This window comes from Seriola aureovittata, chromosome 6 (assembly GCF_021018895.1).
Source record: "Seriola aureovittata isolate HTS-2021-v1 ecotype China chromosome 6, ASM2101889v1, whole genome shotgun sequence".
In the NCBI taxonomy this organism is placed as follows: domain Eukaryota; kingdom Metazoa; phylum Chordata; class Actinopteri; order Carangiformes; family Carangidae; genus Seriola; species Seriola aureovittata.
In genome coordinates, this window is record NC_079369.1 from 14,348,576 (window position 1) to 14,371,345 (window position 22,770).

Sequence of the window (22,770 nt, forward strand, 5' to 3'; positions counted from 1 at the left end):
GAGATCTTAGTGATGGTGGGCGGCTCCCGGTGGGCCCCCAGCCACAGATCTGCATCCCAGCATGAGACAGTAGAATATGACTGGAAAGAGGCCCACATGCCTTTCACCAGAACAGTAAGCAATCCTCGCACAGATCAGAATTAGGGGGGATTTTTCCTTACTTCCATGATTGTTCATTTGCATTTTACTTGTCTGCCACTAGTGTGTCTTTTGCTTTGTTTGTTGACATTTGGCTGATTGATGTAGAATTTGAGATTACTGGAAACCGCCTTCTTTTCTCCAAATCAAACTAAAAATGAATGTAGTTTGAATCAGAGTAGAGAGGATAAACCACCAAAAATATACTGTGTTACTTTATCAACCATCCAAGTATATTCTTCTGATCAGCTAAAATAAAGCTGATCAAAATCTAATCTTTTCTTTACTGTTTTCTACTGCGTTTTGTCCACCTCAGCCTGCCGGTGGTGCAGGACTGCTCTCTCTGTCACAGCCGGGCTCTACAATGCCTCATTGTGTGTGAATGTGAATGTATCAATGTGCAGCGGTGTGAGTGACTCACTCAGATTTACAGAATACACAGATTTGCTGAATTCCAAGGCGAACTCTCCTGAAAGAACAGTATAGAAAACATTCATGCAGCAGCTTCTAATATCATATTTGTTGTTGCTGAATTTTACGTTCTACCAAATAATGTTTCATTCATATAATACAACACTTTAAGCTTATCAGCCATATAAATTTCAATCAGGACCTCCAGTATTTGGATCAAGTAGCTTATGAAAAAAAGAGTATGTGCATCAAATGTTGTAGTTCACACCGTTTATTTAAGTGAGTCAGATACTTAGAATATTTTATCTACATATAGGTAATTATAAGTATCATGTTGGACTCTGACTGCAATCAGTGCCAAAAACAACTTTATCTGGACATCTCTGACTTTCTTCATGTTTGCTTAGTGAATTAAACGACAAACATGTTATTTAAAGTCTCACAGCGTGTATTATTTTTGGAAGGAGTATTATTTTGGATTAAAAGCTCTCATTCGAAATGTCGAGTTTGTTCTTAAAGGATAAATCAGATCATAATTATAAGTATTGACTGTGTATCCAAAGCCTGATAAAGCTCATTCTTGTGAGCCATAGAGCTTCAGTGTTGAAGCTAGAGCGTACCACGGAGAGACATGTTCCTTCATTATGATCAATATGCTACTGTAGTTTATTTTTGAGTCAGTTCAACATACACTTTCCTGGGGTTGTAAATATCTAACTTTACAAGGCCGCTAGATTTCTTGCAAGCGAGAATAAACCTGCTGATAAAACAGTGTTTAGTCATTTTGAATAACATTCACTGAAAACCCCAGCACCCAGTATGAAAGGATATGATTGTGAAAATCTTTTCATAGTATTTGACAATAACAATAATACACAATATCACCAGCCTTGTCCCTGATACCTGCATATTTTATTCAGATATATTTTGTCCCTTCAGAGAATTGAGATCCAAAGACTTCTGGACTTCCCAGTGCAGGGCTCCACAAGGCTCCAGATTGACTAATTCTGTTTTCCAGGTGAAAAATTATTCAATTACTGTGTACATGGAGCTGAACGCTGTTAGACTGAGGCGAGACAGTTGTCATGAATCATGCAAAGAGGGCGCGTAGGAATTGATAGTTATTTGTTACTTGACACAATTGAAACTCTCACTGTGGGTTTAGCAAGGCTGTAATCAAATCTGCAAAAGTTCCTGAGAGTGAGGATGATTGTATTATCAACATCTTACATTCAGTAGATATATTTTAGCATGGTGTGTGTGTGGGTGTGTGTGTGTGTGTGTGTGTGTGTGTGTGTGTGTGTGTGTATGTGTGTGCGCGTATGTTGCTTGGATAGGTTAATAGGTTACTTGGAAATAGTGTTTTAACAATACAAGTAGTCTTAATGAGAAATTGCAGATTCAATTCATTTTGGTTAATTCTTTTCCTCACACATTATACAGGACAAATTAATATTGATAGAGGAGTTCAGTATTTGGATTCTGGGCCTTATAACCAATAAAACAGTATTTTTGAAATTTCTTTGAGTATTATTTTCTAGACAGATGGCATTACCCCATTTTATATGGGTACTCTGTGACCCTTTACATTTTTCCATAATTGCCTTTAATGGTATGAATGCAATATAATTGAAGTGACATTTCCCGTACTGTCACAAGAGCGGTGAGTCAGCTCGATGAAATCTGTATGTAAATGTGAAGCCATTTGCTCTGGTTTCAGCTACAAAGGGAGATGTGTGTTTTACCAGATGCATGGATATTTGCTGCTCCCGGTACCCAGCTGAGTTGAACCAGGGGTCAATCCACCAGTCCAATTTGTTGGTAAACGCAGACTCATTCCCCTCAGTGATTCCAGTCAATAATGTTTGACCTCATGTGAAAAACAGGAACACAAAGGCGGAGAGCGTGGTACTCACAGACTTGGGAGCTGCAGTCACCAAGCACAGCAGCACATCAAAGGGAAAGAGCATGTGTCTCCATCATCTGTCCTGGTATTTATGCAACCACGAGTTGCACATTGATAGTGTCAGTGTCGCAGAAAGAATAAGCCTGCAGAGGAAAGGCTAAAGTGGATTTGGAGTAGGGGGGTGTATGTGGAGGAGCAGATAAGAGTTAAGGGCTTTTTTTGGGAGGGATCTGACACATTTCAGTATGAGGTTATATTGTCTGTCTTTTATTCATACAGCTGTTCCACAGTTATTATCATTGTATAGAGAACACACAACTCAGGACTTCTAAATAGTTGTATAAAGCTTGGAACGATCTCACAGCAAATTGAATATGCGTCACACTTAACTTTGGAATGCACCCATTGCTTTTATTTGGCAGCTGTTTTTCTTTTTTCTTTTTTTTTCTTTTTTTTTGGTGCACCAAACCACCTTGACATTTCTCCTCTTAAATTGTTTTGATTTTCTGAAGCATTTCAAAAGAAGCCAATTCAATGCAGCTAAAATTAGCCACATTTAGAAGAATGTTATCTGAGCACAGTGGTGGAGGAAGGATGTTTGTGACTTAAGTACAATTTTGAGGTACTTGTACTTGTGGTTGAGTATTTCAACTTTATGCTATTAAATGCTTCCGCTCCTCTACATTTATCTAAGAAATATAGTTACTTCCAGATTACATTTTACATAAAATAACATAAGGTGTTATGTGTCTGTGAGTTTTGTCTGAACACTAGAGTCATTAGTTATATCATTGAATAATATTTTACATACAAACCATATGATCATCCTTTTAAACATGATACATTGTTATGGATTAAACTACAAAACAGTAAGTTGAATATTTAAAGTCAAATCCACCTAAACATTTACATTAAAACGGTGCATTAAATAGTTTTTTCCTTAAAATTCTTTATTTTTATTCAGTAAAATTGTTCATGCAGGATTTCTACTTCTAATAGAGTAATTTTACATTATGTTGTTGTTACTTCTACTTAAGTAAAGTAAAATAATAATAGTAATAATAATAATAATGATGAAGATGATAATGATAATGATAATGAAAAGAAGAAGAAGAGGAAATTTTAAGCACCTTTCATGTAACTAAAGAACTGTTTACATACAGAAAACTGCTTAAGCATATTCATTATATTTTTTTATTGTCTTTGTTTTATGTAGAGCTGTATAATGAGGCCTACACATTGTAATGTAACTCAAAATTTTAGTAAGCTGGAACCTTTGTTTCATACATCTGCAGCAAGCTCACAGAAATGTCAGACAAAGAGCGTCAATGTGACACACGTCAGATTCACTCCTAATTTCTGCCTTAAATACACTCCCCAGATTAACTGCAAATGACATTAGTGATTTCGTTTTTATCCTTTTCAGTGCGGCCCCTCTCCAGGACAGCAGACGGAGGCTATTAAGAATTAATTAACAGCACCACAATTAGTTTTCTAGTTTCAGTATAAAAGGGATTCATTTTAATTCCACACTGCAATCTCTCAAAGCTACATGTGACAAGAAGGTCATGTAAGTAGCATCAGTGCTCTGTTTTGTTCTGTTTGTTTCATTGTCCAGTACCCTGCAGCAGACACATTGAGGCAGCAGGGAGGTTGTGCATGTGTGTATCCAGTTCTGAGACCTTGAACTTAAAACCTTAAAACCATTTAACAAATATCTCACTGTGTGAATTAGAAAGAAAGGTATTCACACACGCACACACACAGACCAGACCAGTTTGGTATTGTGCACCTTTACTGTCTCAAGCTGCTGTATAAAATACTTTCTCTGAATCAATGGTGCTCACTTCACGACACTAGCTTTTATCTGAACCTCCTGCAGGCAGTCAGCAAAAAGGGGGGGAGTAGAGACTGGAGAGCCCTCACTGCCTCAGGTTCTGTCTTGGCATAATAAAGGAATATTTCAGGTGTGACATTCACAGTCTACGGGCGTACACTATCTAAAGCAGACTTTGAGCTAGCAATAATTAACGTAAACATATGGCGTGTGCCTCCATTGAATTGTGCCTCTCCTCCATGCAGCCTCAAGTCTTTGCAGCGCCTCAGCTAGAAATAATCCACTGCACATGCTAATCACTTGGCAATTGATTTGGCCCTTTTTGGTCAAACAATTTCTGTAAACCTCCGAATTGATCTGAGAGAAATCAATTAACAGCTCAGGGAAGGTAAATATGAACAAAAAATATGGATTGGTCTGCATACAGTATGACCATCTGAGCAAATTCTGGCTGCAGCCTGTGTATTATTGCACAGATGCTCGGTGTAAGCAAATTCCAGTCAGGTTCAACTAGCCCCAGGTGAACAGTGATAACCAGGCAGTCTGGAGTGATAAAGTTATCTTATATCTATCAAGGAGAAAATGCACTTAACCCTCTACATTCAGCCCTGCTGTGTTATCGGCACCATAATGGAAATTGATAATAGAGAGCTGTCTTATCATAATCCCACATACATAACAGCGGGGAATTGCTATTTTAGGAGGCTACAGACGAAGGAGATGGGTGGAACGGAGAGGGCAGGAAGACAGGGTTGCCTCCCAGTTGGAGATCAGATGTTATCGGCTTGTATTGATGGAGCAGCTCAAGGAGACGCAAGTACCATCAGTTTGTGGTAAGACATTCCTCATAACTGGCCAAATTGTCGCTGTCATCACGGGGGTGCAGAGCTAAGCACGGGCTGACTCAGCGAAATCCCTGGGCCTGCAGCAGGACTCACACAGAAATAAAACCCTGATAAGCATTAAAAAGTGAGGGAGAGACGAGGGGCGTGGGGAATTATTAGAGAGTGGGAGTGAGAGACCCAAATATGAGAGGGGGATTATTATAGAGACAGTGAGAGGGAGAGAAAGGAAAAGTGGGGCTGCATGAACTTGCTATATGCTGACGCCATTTGTTTGTGTCCCTGTGCATTTTATTAAGCCTCTCACATTAAACAGATTTAGCAGGAGCAGCCAAAGTCATGGAGTAATTATGCTTTTGGAAATGTTGTGATTAAAAACACTTGCTTAAAGTATCAATCCACTCTCCTTTTTTTCTTTTTTTTTTTTTTTTTTAGTGTTTGTTTGTTTATTCCCAGAACGTGCTGATGTGGATTTACCCTCTAGATTTGGGGGAAAAAAAACAAATCTACAAGGGAAAATTCATAAAACATTTTAAAAATGGAGATTTATCCATCAGGCTTGCATATAAAGTACATCATTTGCAAGCTCATTGATTTCCTGCATAACGCATGTCCTTGAACTGATAGATGCAATAAACATAGGTGTAGGTCACTCTGAGTTTTGGATTCCCTCGAATACCAGACTCATAACTTGACTATTCAGTTTAAACAGAAGGCATACACATATACTTTCTGTTTAAGGGGGAGAAGGGGGAGACTGTAAGAGAGCGGTCGATCAATAATGAAAAGGAACAGAATCTGTGTGGAGAATGCCGGAAATGTCTCCTCTGTCGGGATTCCTCCAGCTCACACTGTGCTGAGGGCTCTCTTATGTGTCCAGATACCCCACAGAGGCGTTGATTAAGTCAAGCTGAAGGCCAAAGCCTGCCTGCAATCGAGAGCCCCCAGCTCACTCAGTGAGCTATCAGGTGACCCGTCTCTCTCGCTCATTCACTCTCCAGTCAGATACTGATGCTGAGAGGAGGTATTAGAGCCCAGGCTCCAGCCCCAAAAAGCATTCTGCTGGGTGTTGATAACCGGCAGGCACCAGGATGTGGAGAGAGGGAGGGAGGGAGTTTATTGGGAAAGGGGTGAGGATACGGCAGTATTGGGAGGCGGAGGAGGGTAAATGATCTCTGAAGGCCATCTTATTAATGGAGGCTTTTCATTACTAGCACTAATGCAAATGATTGGTGGGGCTAATGAGCTTGAAGGTCCGTGTGAATGGGGGCTCTGTGGAGCAGCAGTGTGTGATAATCATAGCGGGAGACGAAGGTGATGAGTTTTGAACATCATATCTGGTCATGATGAACATTTTGCTTGTACAAGAACAGGACGAATAGAGAGAGAAATGGATGAATGAGCTGATGGGTCGGCGAGTCAATTGTGCACCAACTCAATATGGCAGGCTGCTACAGGCAAGAGGGTACAAGATGAATGGTGGAGGGGACGAAAGTATTTCACTGTCAGTGGATTGAAGTGAGGTAAAGCATGGAAAATGTCTTGATCGCCTTCTATAAAGTGCTTGCACACTCCCGGTGTGTAAGCACTTAGAAGACGATGAAGCGCAGCACATTCTTTGAAGGCACGGCATCCCCTCATCAGATGTCATGAGCATTGCATGATATTCCATTTATACTCTTTACAGAGCACCAGCAAGGGGCTCCAAAAAAAACTGCTTTTAGTATTTGCTGTGGCGTGTTAAAGACACCCTTGGTGGCTGCTGTGAACCTTGCATGTAGAGGGATTTAGCCCGATTTACAGCATGGTGTGTGCAGGATCAGTTCTGGCTCTGGAGTGTCTCATGTGGACTCTCTCAGGGGAGCTGCAGGGGGAGGACCAGAGGCCACTGATTGATGGTCAAGGACATCGAACCCCTCCCCCTACCCTCTTGCTCAGAGGAGCCCATCTCTGAAGTCGTGTCCTCGGGGGGATTGGGATGCTGCCTGGCTGGCTGCCGTCTGTGCGTTGCTTGTGACAGCCTGCTTGGAGGATACGACCAACTCAAGGGATGAATCATCCACTAAAGGACAAATTAATGAATTGGAGACTTAATCCAATCTAAAAACATGGGAGATTTTTTTTTCTTTTCTTCTTGCCTCTCGCATTTTCACATGTGCATTACGGAACATGTATGAAGCTTAAGACACAGGATGGAGAATTTCTGAATGGAGCACATGTTTTCACAAACCCAGAGCGCACAATATTGAAATGCTGAAAAGAGGAAAGGAAAAGTGCTCACGCTATTACTTGATGAATGATGATGTTCCAGTGAATCACAGAGCAGTGCATAATATCTGAGATGGTACTCAACACAAACCCTGCTTCGAGTGTCACTGTTGCATATTTCAGTATGATTCATTATCCGTGTCAACAGTGACTGAGGTTCAGGGCCTTAGCATTTGTTGTGCATATGATATGTGGGTGACAAAACTGCTGCTGATGGAGATTTTGGAGGGATAAGGGGGAGGGAAGAAGGACGAGAGAGAGATTGGCTCGTACTCCCAGCACACTATTTAAAGCTGATGGCTCCAGTCCAGAATCAGAGGAGAGAACCAGGGATTGTTATTTTCATATGACTCCGGCTAGTGCTGGGGAGGCTTCAGTTTTTCATTTCAATTCTGTTGCAAAACAGTAATTGAAGTGTATCACTTTAATCTCCACTTATCTCCCCTGCTCCTCCCCCTTTGGAGCGCCGCTTGTCTTCCCAGCGTTTGCGCATCTTGACACTGTTGGTTTCTCTATGATATATTGTCTGGGATTCTGTTACTTCATTGTAGCTCGCTGCTGATGTACATGGCAATTAAATTCAAACCCCCCAGCCACCCCCCCCCTCCTCTTTCTCCTGTCCGCTGCTGCTGCAGCCTCACACTCGCACCTCTTTCAATCACTGTCTTTTATCCCAGCTCTCTCTTCTTTGATTCCCCCTTCTTCTCCCCAGTATGTGTCTTTCTTTTGCGCTCGCTCTCTGTCTTTGTCTCTTTTTCCCTTCTATTCCCTTCATGTTAATAAGCAGAGTAATGGTGTTGCAGGCAGTTCCTGTTTGGGGAGTTAATTAAAATGGCAAGTTACAACCCACACAGTCAAAACAATGGAGGCCCCTGTTTTTTGCAGCGACACAGGGAGATATTAAACAAGCCCAGAATCAAACACTGTTAGGAGGCAGGAATCCAGTAACACTGACTATACCCCAGCCTGAATTAACACTTCCCGTCCTGCAGTAGTGAGGGGTTTCTTGTTACGCTCTCCAGCCCAGTCAACATTAGTCATAGCGGAGATTCAGTAATTACTTTGCAAGCTCCTGAACTGAACTGCTGCATGAAAAGCAGTTGTGTACAAGATATTAATGTGATTACTGCAGCATTTACTGAGCCAGAAAGTACACTGACACTGACCAGATGAGAAACTGAAGATGGGAAACAGTGACATCTGCCTATTCCCCATCCATCAGCACCTCTCTCTCTCACACACACACACGCACACAAACCCCAAATGATTTTGCTAGCGTGGCTAGCACAATGCAGCTCACTCAGGCTTCAGCAACAGTGGGCCGGCTGAGCAGGACAGGAGTTGTTGCCATGGTTACATTTCTCGGCTCGCTCTCACAGCCCAGGAAAACTGTGTCATTATCCTGTACTTTGGATAGGAGAAGAGAGAGAGAGAGAGAGAGAAGGAAAGAGAGAGGGAGGAGGGATACAAAGAGATAGCGAGGCAGAGAGAGAAGACAAAGATAGAAAGCCAAGGAGAAAGAAGGGGGGGGGGCTGCAGTTCACGCAGGCCAACCATGCATCTAACACACACATCATCAAAATTTGCACCCATTTGTGCTCTTCTAGTCACTACTTTCCCTTTTTTTTTTTTTTTACCCTTTTTCATTCTGTCAGTGGAGCTATAGTTTTCACTCTTAATAGGTAAACAACTTCAATCCTGACAAATAATGCTTGAAAATATCAGGAAAAAGCAGTGCTGTGGTAGGCGATAATGGGATATGTGGCTTTTTTTTCACTCTCTCCCTGGCATCTCCTGTGAAAATTGTCACCAACAAGCTATTATGTTGGTAAAAGAAGATCAGTCTCTGCATCATTGTATTTATTTTAACACACCAACAGCCATGTGCCACTCTAATGACAACCAGCTCGGGTTCTTATTGAATAACTACACTGTCCACAGTGACAACAGCACAGTGGGATCCTCTTCCTCTAAATGTGCACCAACGAGCCGTTTGTAACCCTAAAAATACATAGCGGAAAGCACTTTAATGTTTGTGATTGCGTCTGTGTGAGTACAGTATGTGTGTGTGGTTGTGCTGTTGCTTTACTCAGTGTGTTTGTGCAACGTGAGGTCCACATCAGAGGAGCTACATTGTGAACTAATTACATGGCCGTGTAAATAGAGGCACCCTGCTGATATGGGCTGTGCACCACATGATTTCCCCTGGTAGAGCAGAGCCTGTTTGCGCTGCCTTGCAGTGCTATGTGTGTGTATGTATGTGTGTGTGTGTGTGTGTATATGTGCAGGCATGCATGTGACCTGTACATGCAGCTATGTGTGTGTTTGTGTGTGTGTGAGTGTGAGTGTGAGTGTGTGTGCTGATGGAGAGCATGTTTTGTAACCTGTGAGGTGTGCTTTATTGAGCTACAAGCTAAAAGAGTGTGTCTGTTTTGAGGAGGCACAGTAGCCCCTCCAAATGAAAGGCTGCCCTCTCCCTCTCTGCCCGCCTGACGCAGCTCTCCAGAGAGCCCTGTTCATATTACTGTGGCTGTCTGCTGCTCAGAGAAACACAAACAGCACAAAACAAAGCTGCCTTCAGTAGGAATGTGAAGAAAAGACCTCGTGTAGCCCTCATCTATTCTCCTCTCTCCACTGATGGCTTTTTTTGTACCACTAATATGGAGGAGAGGAAGGGGGGATAAGTGTTTTGACACCCAACTACAAAAGAAGGAGAGAGGAGAAAAGTAGTTTCGAATATTTCAGAATCAGTGGTAAAAAAAGTTTAAAGTTTAAAAAAAGTGCATTCAATTATGTGCAGATTGATGTGCCTTTACTTTAGTTGAGTACTTCTACTCCACTACTGTCTGAGGTCCTTCAGATTAAAGGCACTGCACACTCACACAGGTGTTTTCAGTTACTCATGCTGATTAGACCTGGAGTCAGGTATAATAATAGGGTAAATTGTCTCACCCTAACATTAACATGTGCAACAAAACCACCAGGAGAGTGAGAGAGCTGTCCATCCAGCCTAGATTGTACACACCTCCAACCAGTTCAGAGAAGAGGTCTGATGATGGAGCATAATTGACAACACCTGTGTTAGTGGACTTAACATGAAAGAACAGATACATTGTTGAGATTAAGCCAATTTAACTTGTGACCTGTTTCAATAAGGCAGTGTCTGGTTGTGGCCCTTCATCACGCTTCAGATGTCTATGAGTTGTTAGCAGTTCCACCAAACACAATTCCTCTTTCATTTCAATTACTGTTTGAGGCCCCAGAGGTAATATTTTACCAAAAAAATTACAAAAAAATAAAGAGAGGTTTGTGTAGGAGACCCAATTAAAGGAAAAGTTTATTTTGCAAAATGTGCTTATTCGATTTTGTTGCCAAAATGTTAGATGAGAATGATTGATACCACTCACATGTCTATTTGCTGTATGAATCTACCACCAGCAGCCTTCTATTTTAAAGACTGGAAACGGGAAAACAGTTAACCTGGCTCTGGCCAGAGGTTAAAGAAAAATCCGCCTATCAGCACCTTTAAAGCTCGCAAATAAACACATTATATCTCCATTGTTTAATCGGTAAATCTTAATCTCTAAGTGTAAAAACAACTATTTTCCGCTTTAGTCTTATGCACTGCCCTGGTATCGGTCTTCTCATCTAACTCTTGGCAAGAAAGCGAATAAGCATATTTTCCAAAATGTTTCCTTTAATCGTCTCACAACTCATCAGATTTATCTTGTGACCCACAGGAGGGGGGCTAACCCCAAGGCTGGGAACCACTAGACCAAAGAACCTAACTGTATTTAAAGTAGTTAAAACTAGCTCCACTGGCTAAAGCAGAAAATTTATACGCATGTACTGATGCGTCAGTATTAACAAGGGCCACTTTTCTGGAGAATGAGTACATTTACTTTTGATATTTTCAGTACATTTAACTGAAAATATTTCTGTACTTTTACGATTTTAAATGCAGAATTTTTATTATTAATGGAGGTATTTTAAGATTGTGGAGATGGTACTTTAATTAACCAGAGGATCTGAGTACTTCTTCCACCACTGTTCACAATATACAGTAGCACCGACCATGCAAAGTGTCGCTTACAAAAGCGTGCAGCCAAGAAACCAGCTCAAATCAGCGACAGTTGTACACTAATTGCAGTTTTTACAGTTTAATTTTGATGCACCATGCCAAGCTGAGTGTGGGTTTGTGCATGGTGGGTGTGGCAGAGTGAAAGTACAATCACAACTAATCAGAGCCTCTCTTGTTTCCTGCCCACAGCACCCAACACTGCACCCTATGGGAGCACAGGAGGCGCACACGTCCCGCTGGCCTGCCGATACCTGGTCCTGGTTCTCTCCTCCTTCATCAGCGTGTACTAGCAGAGGCCAGCCCAGACACAATGACTGTCGAGAGCATTTATGAATCCCTTTTGACATTGCTGATGGCTGGATTCCAATCTGGTACAGTTTGTTGAAAAGCCGAGTGGGGAAAATAATCAGCGTTACTGTGTGGGGAAATTTCTTTCTTTACTTTTTGGTGAAATTTCTGTCATGTAAATACTATGATGTTTTTTTATTATTATTATTTCCTCTCTATTTAGTTTTTTTGTTTTTTTGTTTATCTTTTGTTTTCTGATTGATTGACCACCTTGTGAATCAGTGCTCACCCCTACCCCCACTCCACTTCCAATCATATCAAAAGCCCCCCCAAACCTCCTAAATGAGATACTTTCATGCCTCTTTCTCTGGGAGGCGATGGCGCAAAATTGACATTTCCATCCGTTTTTTGTACATGGCTAAAAAGAAGCAATTGTGCCAAGTCTCTCAGTACGCAGAATTACCATACCAATGTTGTATTGAATGTATTATGGGTTGTTGAACAAAGGAAAGACATTTAGATTCCTAACAATACAAATTTTGATTATGGAGTGTGCTTGAAAAATACAGAAAAAAACAGGAAAAAAAAACAAAATAACAAAAAAGGCAGGGCTTTTTCAGGACCTGTATTGTCATGATTACTCAATAGATGGATGAACAGTGTTGAAGGTGTGCTTTGTGTATTCTGAAATGGGTCCTTCAGTTACTATGCCTGCCTAACAGCTTTGATCAGGCAGCCGTCAAAGTAGCAAAGTATACTGTATTGTATCTTTATATTTTAATATAGTGTAGGCTTTTGTTTTAAAGTGGGACCAGCTTTTCTCATTCGACCAAGAACATTAACACAGTTCACGACTTTGTACAGTATGAAGGGAGGAACATCGCTGCCCTATGTTTACATTTTTTTGAAAATATAAATATTACAGTATATTCTCCATACTTTTGTTTTGGTGAGTCCACATACGTGAATGTCAGAACAAACTAAGAAGAAAAAGAAGAGCCCAAGTTGAATTGTTTTAAGCTTTTCTCTTAAAGATGCAGCTCTTTGAAACATACCACCTCCAGTAGGCGTTTAAACAGAGCATTTTGTCTCTGAATTTGCTGTGTACCTACTGATCATCTCCTGGCTGAAAACCCACAGCTGCACACTGTAGGTCGCTTGAAGTTTTTGGCTTCAATTGCTGGCACGATACTTAGTTAATGGATTCTGGGAAAGCAGCACTTTGCAGCACTGTATTTTATTCCTCTCTCTTTCTTTACAGATTATTCAACACTTCAATATAACGCAGTCTGTTTTACAGTTAATATATCTACTTCATTGTACCAATTAACTAATAATTGAAATCCAGAGAGCCAGAGCCCACATTACTTAAAATTTGTGGTAAATACACCAATATATATCATTAAGCACATGATCAAAACAAAACAACAGTAATGAAACTTTGAGTCTAATCTTCCCGTGTTAATTATGAGCAACAAAATAAAAACTATGAACATGCTTATCACTACAAACATGGCCTAAGGTGCTAACAGCTCCTCCACGATGAGCGAGTTTAACACAAACAGATGATCAGTGTCCACAGAGCCAGTGAACGTCCACAGGAGTGTAGAATAAATTAAACCATGAGGTCGTTTAATAGGAGAAACTGTGGCTTTTTGTTCACTCAAATTAATCATATCAAGGATCAAAATCAGTATTATTGTCAGGGTTTACTTTTTGACAAGACTTTCAGCATTGGCATATTCATCCTCAAGTATCTTCAATCCATGATGGAAACAGAGACACTGTACTATAATGCCTTAACAGTACCATAGACATTAAATTAACCTCCTTTACAAGGACACTTCCAGATGTTCTCAATAATATACAATTCATTCGTTTGACACATGCAAATTAGGAACTATATTCAGTAAATATTAATGTGTCAACCTATGGCTCTCGCAGGTATTTTCAAATAAGCCAGTTGCATCTGATACAAATGCAGTATTTGTCGTACAGGTTAACATGTTTGCAAGTCTTGTTTGGATTTGGATTATGTTATATTTTGCCCCCCATTCAAGGGACTGACAGTACCCAAGTTCACACAGTATTTTCACATGAACTTGTAACTGCAAACCTATAGAGAAATAGCCATCGCAGTTAAAAGACTTAAAGCACAAACACTGTTATTACTTTTACGTTTTGTGGTGATTTGTTTTAAGGTCTGGTAAACTTTTTTTTTTTTTTTCTTTTATTGTTTGTACTGAAATTGTTATCAGCTTGTTTTACAAATTATGAAAATACTGCACCATATGATCTTGTTTAAATGTTAAAGTATAATGAAAATTGGTCAGAAATATATTTATTCTCTTCCTTTATGAAAACAATGTATAAAAGATACATTTGAAACATGTAAAACTGAATATGTGACATTTATTTGAATGAGGCTCAGTATGGCATAGTTTATAATGTTGTCAGGTTCATTTAGATGCCATGACTGTTGTTGATTTTTTGTCAGACAAGTACATTAAAAAGAACAATGTTTGCAATCAAATTACCTACTTTTTGAAACAGAGAGGGTGTGAACCAATATAACAGTATTATAGAACAGAATCAATGTGTGTATATTTGGAGAAAATAGGATACCTTTTGATCTTTAGAGCCAGTGTGTAGTCATAGTTTTCACACACTTGCGTGTTTGACGATGTGCAGAGAGTATGGTTGTGCTGCATGTCAAAGTTAACCTGTGTTTTTGAGGTGGCCATTTTACAGGTGTTCATACTCTTTATTAATGGAACCAGTTTTCTTCCAAAAAAACCTTTTGGTTCTTAAACCTGGTCTGAAAATACATACCTCCTACAGATCACCAGGCCATGTTTGTTTGTGATTTATTTGAATCAACTTTGCTGATAAACTAAAACTGCTATTCAGAGTCATGATAATTATTGTGGCACATTGGTGACAGTCTGGAGTTATGTTGGTTGCTTATCTAAGCAGTTAAGACCATGCTAGTATTCCATATGAAATGTACTGGATGTTGATTATTTTGAATAATGGTATTAACAAGTCCCTTTTATCAAATCACTATTATTTGCAATAAAAGTCTTCATGTTACAATATAAACCCATATCTGAATTAATGAGCACTCCTAGGGGTTTGTCATTATCACTATTATTATTTGAGCCAGAGTGCGCCATTGCAAGTCTCCTCTTTAAAACATAAAGTTTCCCAAAAACTGTTTACAGGCTTCTTGTTTTTAGACTTCATAATCTTCATAATCTTCATGTACGCTTGGCCAAAAGTGGTTTGTTGGAGAGGAAAAATATCATTCTGCACTATTTCAATTTTGAAAAACTTAACAAGTGTTATCGTCCTTTTACTGTTCAAAACGACCAATTGAGTAGTGAGTCTGTTGGTCAATAAACAATCTTGTTAGCTGAAAACACATGTCAAGTTCAACCCTGTACAGCTGAACCTAGCAGATCTTAAATGATAGTTAGAATCCCTAAGTTACACTTTCATGGACATGACACATTAATATTTATAAATCAGGATCATTGAAAATTCAGGACTGGACTGCAACTTGGTCTGTCAGTCTGTGCAAGCTGTAACATTAGCAAATGTTACAATTAAATCAATTTAGGACCAATTTAGATGTTATCTGGTGTCTTCTATATATTCTATCCTCTATTTAATATGAACTAAAGCTAGCATATAGTAAACAAAAGTCAGAATTTCTCAGTTATACATCACACATTAATATTTTCCTCATCTTAATCAGGATCTTTGGACGTTCAGGCCTGAGCATATATTTTTTTTAAAGTTTGAATCCATCAGTTATAAATCACACATTATTATTTTAATCACATAAATAAGGATCATTGAAAGTAGCTTGTTTGCTTACTTGGTAACATTAGCAAACGCTACAACAGCATCAATAGCTACAACAGCAACATTGTTGTAATTGTAAAATTAGCTAATGTTACAATATCGGACATACAATATATCCTTTATTTACTATGAACTAATCCTGGCAAACACTAAGTAAAATTAGGAATCCCTCAGTTATACATCACACACTACTAATTTAACTTTAATCACTTAATTCAGGATTCTTGAAAGCAGCTTGTTTTCTTACTCTGTAACGTTGCCACAGCTAATGTAAGCAAAAGTTACAATTGGAAACATTAAGGAATGATCAATTTAGATGATATCTTATATCTTTAGCTTGAATTATCAGATGTAACTTGATGACATGATGTTTGTCATTATTACCAGAAGCAGACAACTACATAGCATTCACGTCTAAATATGATTTCACTTTTTTTGTATTGGTGCTGGTGTCAAAATAGTAAAATGAAGAAATGAAAGAGAATAACAAGATTAGTTTGCTGAATGTAAGCTACAGTAAAAAAAAAAAAAAAGAATTATCATGTTCTTAAAAGCTAAAATATTTCTCAAGAACATACAGTTAAAACCTGGTGAAACAAAAGGGGTGTAGTTGACCCTGTTGTCCCTATTTTGTTCATTAATTTCCAAAACATTGTCTTTTGTTTAGAGTAATCATAATCATCTGGGTTTGTTCGACCATTTTTCGTACAAACACTGAGGGGACTTCTCCAGGACATGAGGGACATATCAGTCTGTTTGTACAGTGTAGCTTGAGTTATTGAGTCATCTTAATTGTGCCATATCATGCATATTTGATCCCCTCCCCTCTGCCCTCAAACACTATAAATCCTCCAGAGCGCAGATGGCCAGATGCCACAGTACATAGGATTAATCACTGTTTGCACTGCATCATCATTGCAGACAGAACTGTGTTGCTCAGTATATGATCTGGAGATATTTACAAACATAAACCACTGCTCATGCATCCTGTAATGCACCTGGGGTAGATTATGCTTTTTTCCCAGCAGCGCAGGGCTTTTGAGTATCCTTTGACCTGAATACACTCTTGACTAAAACATCCACGGCTGTGTGTGACCTACCTCATAAAAGCTCAGCTGAAAAAGTCATGTTGATGTACAAGCTGAAAAGGGGCCACGCCACCCACCTGCAGAGATCACTGCCTCACCTCACACTCCCGGCCGATAGTGGAGGAAAAAGAAATCTCTCCACTTTTAAATTTAAGATAAGAGGATTTTAAATATTCATGCTAGTGCGTATTATTGAGGCTCCACAATCCCAACCCTAAATTTTTAAATTGCCCATTTCAAACCATCCTCCTACTCTCACCCTGATGTATCAGAATCATACTCTTCTGTTCAAATACATTTATTACAAATTTGGATTTGTTGTTATGAAACAACAGCTGTTTAAACTTAAAGTCTCGGAGGAGGTCACGTACTGTACTGAATGTGCCTTTAAAGTATTCAATCAATCATGACTAACCCTTATTTTGAGCATTATTTCCACAACCCAAGACAAAGCTCTTGTATGCAGTCTTTTGCTCGCATAAGAGTTTTCATTACTTTGGCTATTTATAACAACAAAAGATTCAATATCTCAGCGCAGAAGCAAATAACACAACTCCACATAGGTCACAGATATCACATAATTACATGTATCTGTACTTGTTTGAAAAATTGAATCAGACATAGTGACGATATTAAGAATAAAATGATTATGATAAATGAATAGTTAGGTTTTAATGTATTCATGTGGAGTTATCCTCCAGGGAAACAGAAGCAGCGTTCAAATCATCTTCATCCTGGATATTATCAAGTCAAACTATACTTGTTGCTTGTTGTCACTTCTTTAGAATGGACAGGGACGTATCTGAAAGGCACATTTATTCATATTTTTCTGTGATTGACATACTGTACCCGACTCTATCAACAATTTTCCTGCAGGAGAAAGAAATAATAAAAAAAAAACACCAGAGTTTAAAAAAACAGCAAGAATTACTTTGTGGATGATGTGTGACTCTGGATGTCAGTGTAGGAAACATCATAGCAAATTCAAGAGACATTTGTGACAGCATGTTACTGCGGAGCACATACTGTGTTGCCAATAAGAACCAATGTGAGGAGGTGAGGCAATATATTGCAAGTGGCATTAACAGTTTTAAAAGACAAACATGAATGTGTTGTGGCAAACACTGGAATGAGTTGTTTTGTATTGCAACTAATACAAATGATCAACCAGGATATATTTCAGCACATAATGCTTGACATTGTATTGTCCTTCCACCACTAAAATCTGGATATCTGCAGTTTTTGTTCAGCAAATTATTAGATGTAGAACAGTGTTATCCTGCAGCAAAATTAAGGCATCATATACTGTAGTTTATGGAAATTACTAGCATGGCGTCAAAGTGCTGTTTGGCTCTTTACGAAGGCGTCTGTGGCTAGCATGAACACAGAGGAGGCTGGAGGAGCTATGAGAGAGGGATTCCTTCTGACCCTGTGGTTAATGAAACCCTTCCTGTGCCTTTGTCAGTTTTAACTGGGAGATTGTGTCATACTACACGCTGGAGCTGCTGCCTGGCTCCTGCAGTTGCCATCCCACTCCCCTGAGCAGCATACTGAGTTGTCAGAATCAAAAAAACCTCTGTTTCTTGAGTGCTAGCATTCAGCCTGGTAGATATGTTTGTTGCACAGCAGGCAAAAGCTATCCCTCCTGTCAAAGAAAGGGAAAAAGAAGTTGAATTTCTCCCCCTGTAACCAGTCTATTGGCAAGTTTGATTCAGTTCTAAATGGAAAAAGAAAAAAAAAAGTACTGTTTTTTTTTAAACAGGTCTCTTCCTTTTCTCTCAAACAGTTCAATTAATACAAAAACTGTGAGTAATTTTTGACTGGTGTGACTCTCCATTTTCTTTTAGCTGTGATAGTGTGGCAGCTGCCAATGTAGGGGGGGATGTGCTATTTTAAAAAGAGGTTGCATCAAGTATTTGTCAACCAGTCCCTCATTATTTCCACTGAACTGGAAAATAAGTTGCCAGCCAATGATGCAGAGCTTGAGATAATGCCTGGGTTTTAAAGCAAGCTATCTAAGCCAGGTCTCTCCATGACGCCAATGACTGAATCACACACTGCGACGAGTTTTCACATGAAGCTCGAGGGCAATTGTCAGTTTTTCATGAAGAACTGAACATGTTACCATAGAGAAAATGTCATTATTTTACTGACGGTAATTGTAATCCTGTTTCCTTTGTTTTCATGCCTCAAAAGGAAGATTACACATTGTTTTATAAACACTGAATGACACAGCAAATCAGTTCTTTGTAGCACCAGTTCATCATACAGTATGTGTCTTCAGTGTTGTATTTGTTTAAATGGAGTGACCTCTAGTAGAGTTCAGTGTATGAGGTTCAGCATTTCTTCTGTTTGTTCCTGTAAATTGAAAATATTTACTCATGCCATTTTGTTTTCCTTTTACAAAAAAATAGGAGTGGACATAAAAAATGGTTGAAAGGAACATATTAAAAGTTTTCTGTATGAGCTTTTATTTCTCTTCTTTTTTTTATCTGGTTTGTTTTTATTTAATCTTCATGCTGAAAAATAATGCGATGAGAAGTCTGGAAATGAAATGTTTACTTAAATGTGTATGAGGGTCCTTTAGCCACCAGGGATATAGTTGTACATTTATAGGCTCTAGATCACTGGAATGATATATATGGCTTTAAGTGGCATTGATATATCTATATATAATATATATAAATATATATTGATATTTGTCCAGAAGTAAGAAAATCCATGTACTTTAATTACTTTAAAGCTTACATTGTGTATAGCACGTATGCAAGTCCATTTTCATCATGTTTGATGTAATTTTGTAGCAGTGGTTTGATACTAATAAATGGCAATTGATGATGGAATTATAGATTGTCTTTGTGTTGAACTGATGTGACCTTTACAACAGTGACACTCTACTCTGAACATTGTCATGCTTTTATATGTGTTCAAGGAGGAAGGCTTTGACTGAACATACTCACTTTACAGCCACACTGGAATAGAATAATTTATTCATAACAACATGTTACAGACTAAAAATACCCAAGTCATCCATCTAATGAGCAGATACATTGTGATTTCCTGAGAGTGGCTCATAACTAACAGCAGAGAACACACACACACACACACACACACATTTGATTTTTAAGTTTTAACATAGGGTTTGATGTCAGCCGAAAATTTAATTTGTTTTTAGTCATAGCTCTGTTGTTTGTATAGGTCCCTGACGTTTGATAGTAATTACAAAACATGTACAAACACGAGCTGTGATAAACAGTAACACAAAAGTTACTCCATTACTTTCAGAGACTGTCCTCACCAAAAAGGACATGTATCGTTGTTTGTTCCAAAGTCTAAAACAAGCTATGTTTACCTTTACTCCTGGTTTTAGCTCCACAAAACCAGGAGACCACTTAGCTTCTTGTTTCTTACCAACAGTCAACATTGTTTTCTTTTATCCATCACCATAATGCTTTCCTAATCTTAAAGGTGCTGTAAGTATTTACTATCACTATAAAGCCAACTTCAACATCAAAGTAGTGGAAAGCAAAAACACTCTTGTTTTGCTTCTATTTCTATCACTTCTTTTCTTTGGCACCAAATGTGGTTTCTGTCCCTCTGAGCAAAGCCACTTTTTCATCCTCTCATGTTGGACTGAGAACAGACTGGACACTACAGTGACTCCCTATCACCTCTTGAGGTACAGAGTGGTATTACAAGATGGGACAAGCCAGGGCTATCTGGTTAGCATGCTAGCTTCAGTAGATACAGTAAGGTCCCGAAGTCTGAGACCATACTTGGAACCCACCATATCTCTGCAAGACAATACAGAGACATCTTTAACATAACATCAAAACTGATATTTCACATTCTGTTGATAGTTTCTGTTTAATTTTTTTAATGTTTGAAACTAATATATATATGTATGTATATGTGTATATATGTATATACTGTATATATATATATAGCACCTTTACCAAGAAGTTTGACAAAAAATCCCAACTTAGGGTCAACTGATTAGCTTTTTCTAGGGCTTTCAAGGTCGGTAGAGTTTGTAGTTTGAAGACTGGTACCTGCTTTTAAAGTGTTTACTGGAAGCAACTGTGAAACTGTGAGAGTGTTGGACAAAATTTGGTTAAAGAAATTACAAGTCAGAGAAAGATATGGTGTTAATAGTTAGTGCAAAGAAACTGTTTTTAATGGAATTAGCATATATTTTGTCATACTCAAATGAAAAAGCTTATAGGAAGTAGAGATGAAACATTAACTGGTTTCACGCTATATAAAGTTAGAAATGCCAGGTGGTTAGTATTGAATTGATAATTTATACATTTATTTATTTATTTATTTTATTTTATTAAATTCTAATGATCACTATAACCGTGGTCGATTACTGTGGTTAATTACTGTAGTTAATTTGACTCATTTTAGGTTCTGTAAGGCATCAACCAGCAACCCCTCCCAGACGCATGCGCGGCAACACAACGTGGGTTTGTTAATGTGACAATCAATGTGTCAATCAAAACATGGCGGAAGGCAGTGATAGCACTGCTGTGGAGATTTTTCAGCTTCTTATACATTTTTTACACCCACACCTAAGTAGTGGGTGTAAGCACGTTTTTTTAAACGCAACTAACCCCGCTAAAATGGCGATTGACTCCTTTTATACTGCCAGACGAGGTTGCCTTTCTGTTCCGAGCGATGTCACATGACGCGCAGGCAGACGCAGGAGATAAAGAGTGAGCTGCTGCCGTTGAGCCTCCGTGAGAGACGCTTCGATCGGTGATAGGTTGTTTTTAAAAAGGGCTTCAGCTCACTGTAATCCCCGTGAAGTGTAGCCGCAGTGTTTCTGGTTTAACAGCACTGTGCTGGACAGGTGGCAGATGTGTCTCCAGTGTCTGTGCCCTGAAAGACGTCACAGCAGGAGAAAAAAAAAGCTACTCCCTTGTTCACAGAGTTTGCTGATGCTGATAGATGTGTTGGGCATGATATTATTTTAATGTTTAATGCAAACATTCACTCGGTCAGATGATTTCAGGTTGCGTTTTATTAATTTTAAACAAAATAAAATTTTCAGCGCATTTTACCAATACCGGGATAATACTGATAACTTTGATCATTTTGGTCACTATAATCATGATACTAGATTTCCATACCGTTTCATGTCTAAATAGAAGAACATTTATGAGACATCATTTAAAAGGTAACATTTTTTAGTTTCTGAAAGTTTAGCGTTTAGCATGAGACTAAAACCCAATCTAAACTACACCAGTTCATACCTGGTATTTTTTGTCCTTGCCTAAAAAAAAGGTAATTAAAGAAAAAAAAAGAAAATAAAAAATAACAGTACATAAAATATACTTAGGGATGAGAACTAAAAATCATCATATCCCTTTTACATTTTGTCAGAAACATTGCAGGCCTTTGGGCCTAATCACATGGGAGCTATAGACTTATTTATTTGTTCACTGGCACCCTTGAACCTCTTTAAATGGAGAACTTGAAAAGTGTGCTTTAACCTTTTTCTTTAACTCCTTAATCTGAAACAGTAGAAAATATATTGGATAATTTTGATGTCTAAAAAAACCTATTTACATCATTCAAAACAGTTGATCCTTTTTTTTCCTCATACATTTCCTCCTGCACCCTCACAGCTGTGAGGTGGGTAATTTCACACTTTTAACGGCCAATTAGCATTGGCCGTGAAAGGTGGTTTGGTCTCATTCAACCGGGCAGACACCTGTCTTCAAGCTAGAATGATTGACAAAAGCAGCAACCACTAGCAGCGCTTTCCTCGAATGAAAAAAATTGCATCATTGGTTTTTTGCTTGGGTACGCTCACTGTCTTCACCCAAGCCTACTTTCGAAAATCTGAATGGATCTTTGCAGGAGACCTCCATTTTGTAGCCAGTAAACTGAGGCAAACAAGCATACCCGCTGTCAGGCAGTTGGAAGGAGAGAAAATGTTTGAAATGTGGAGAGAAGTGACGCGAATAAATTTGCTTGATGGACAATGGACTTCTCATGACCATGTTATTATTATAATTTTTTTTTTATCTATG

General features: G+C 38.8%; 1 protein-coding gene across 2 annotated transcripts in view; it reads left to right on the top strand.

Annotated features, from left to right (window-relative positions):
- The window catches only part of negr1 (neuronal growth regulator 1), a 139,014-nt gene extending 119,437 nt beyond the window's left edge, over positions 1–19,577 (top strand). For both annotated transcript variants that reach the window (XM_056379460.1, XM_056379461.1), the window contains one exon: positions 11,673–19,577. In XM_056379460.1, coding sequence (XP_056235435.1) covers positions 11,673–11,773 — 101 coding nt within the window. In that variant the 3' untranslated portion in view covers positions 11,774–19,577. The remainder of the gene's footprint in view (positions 1–11,672) is intronic.
- Positions 19,578–22,770: the final 3,193 nt, after the last annotated feature.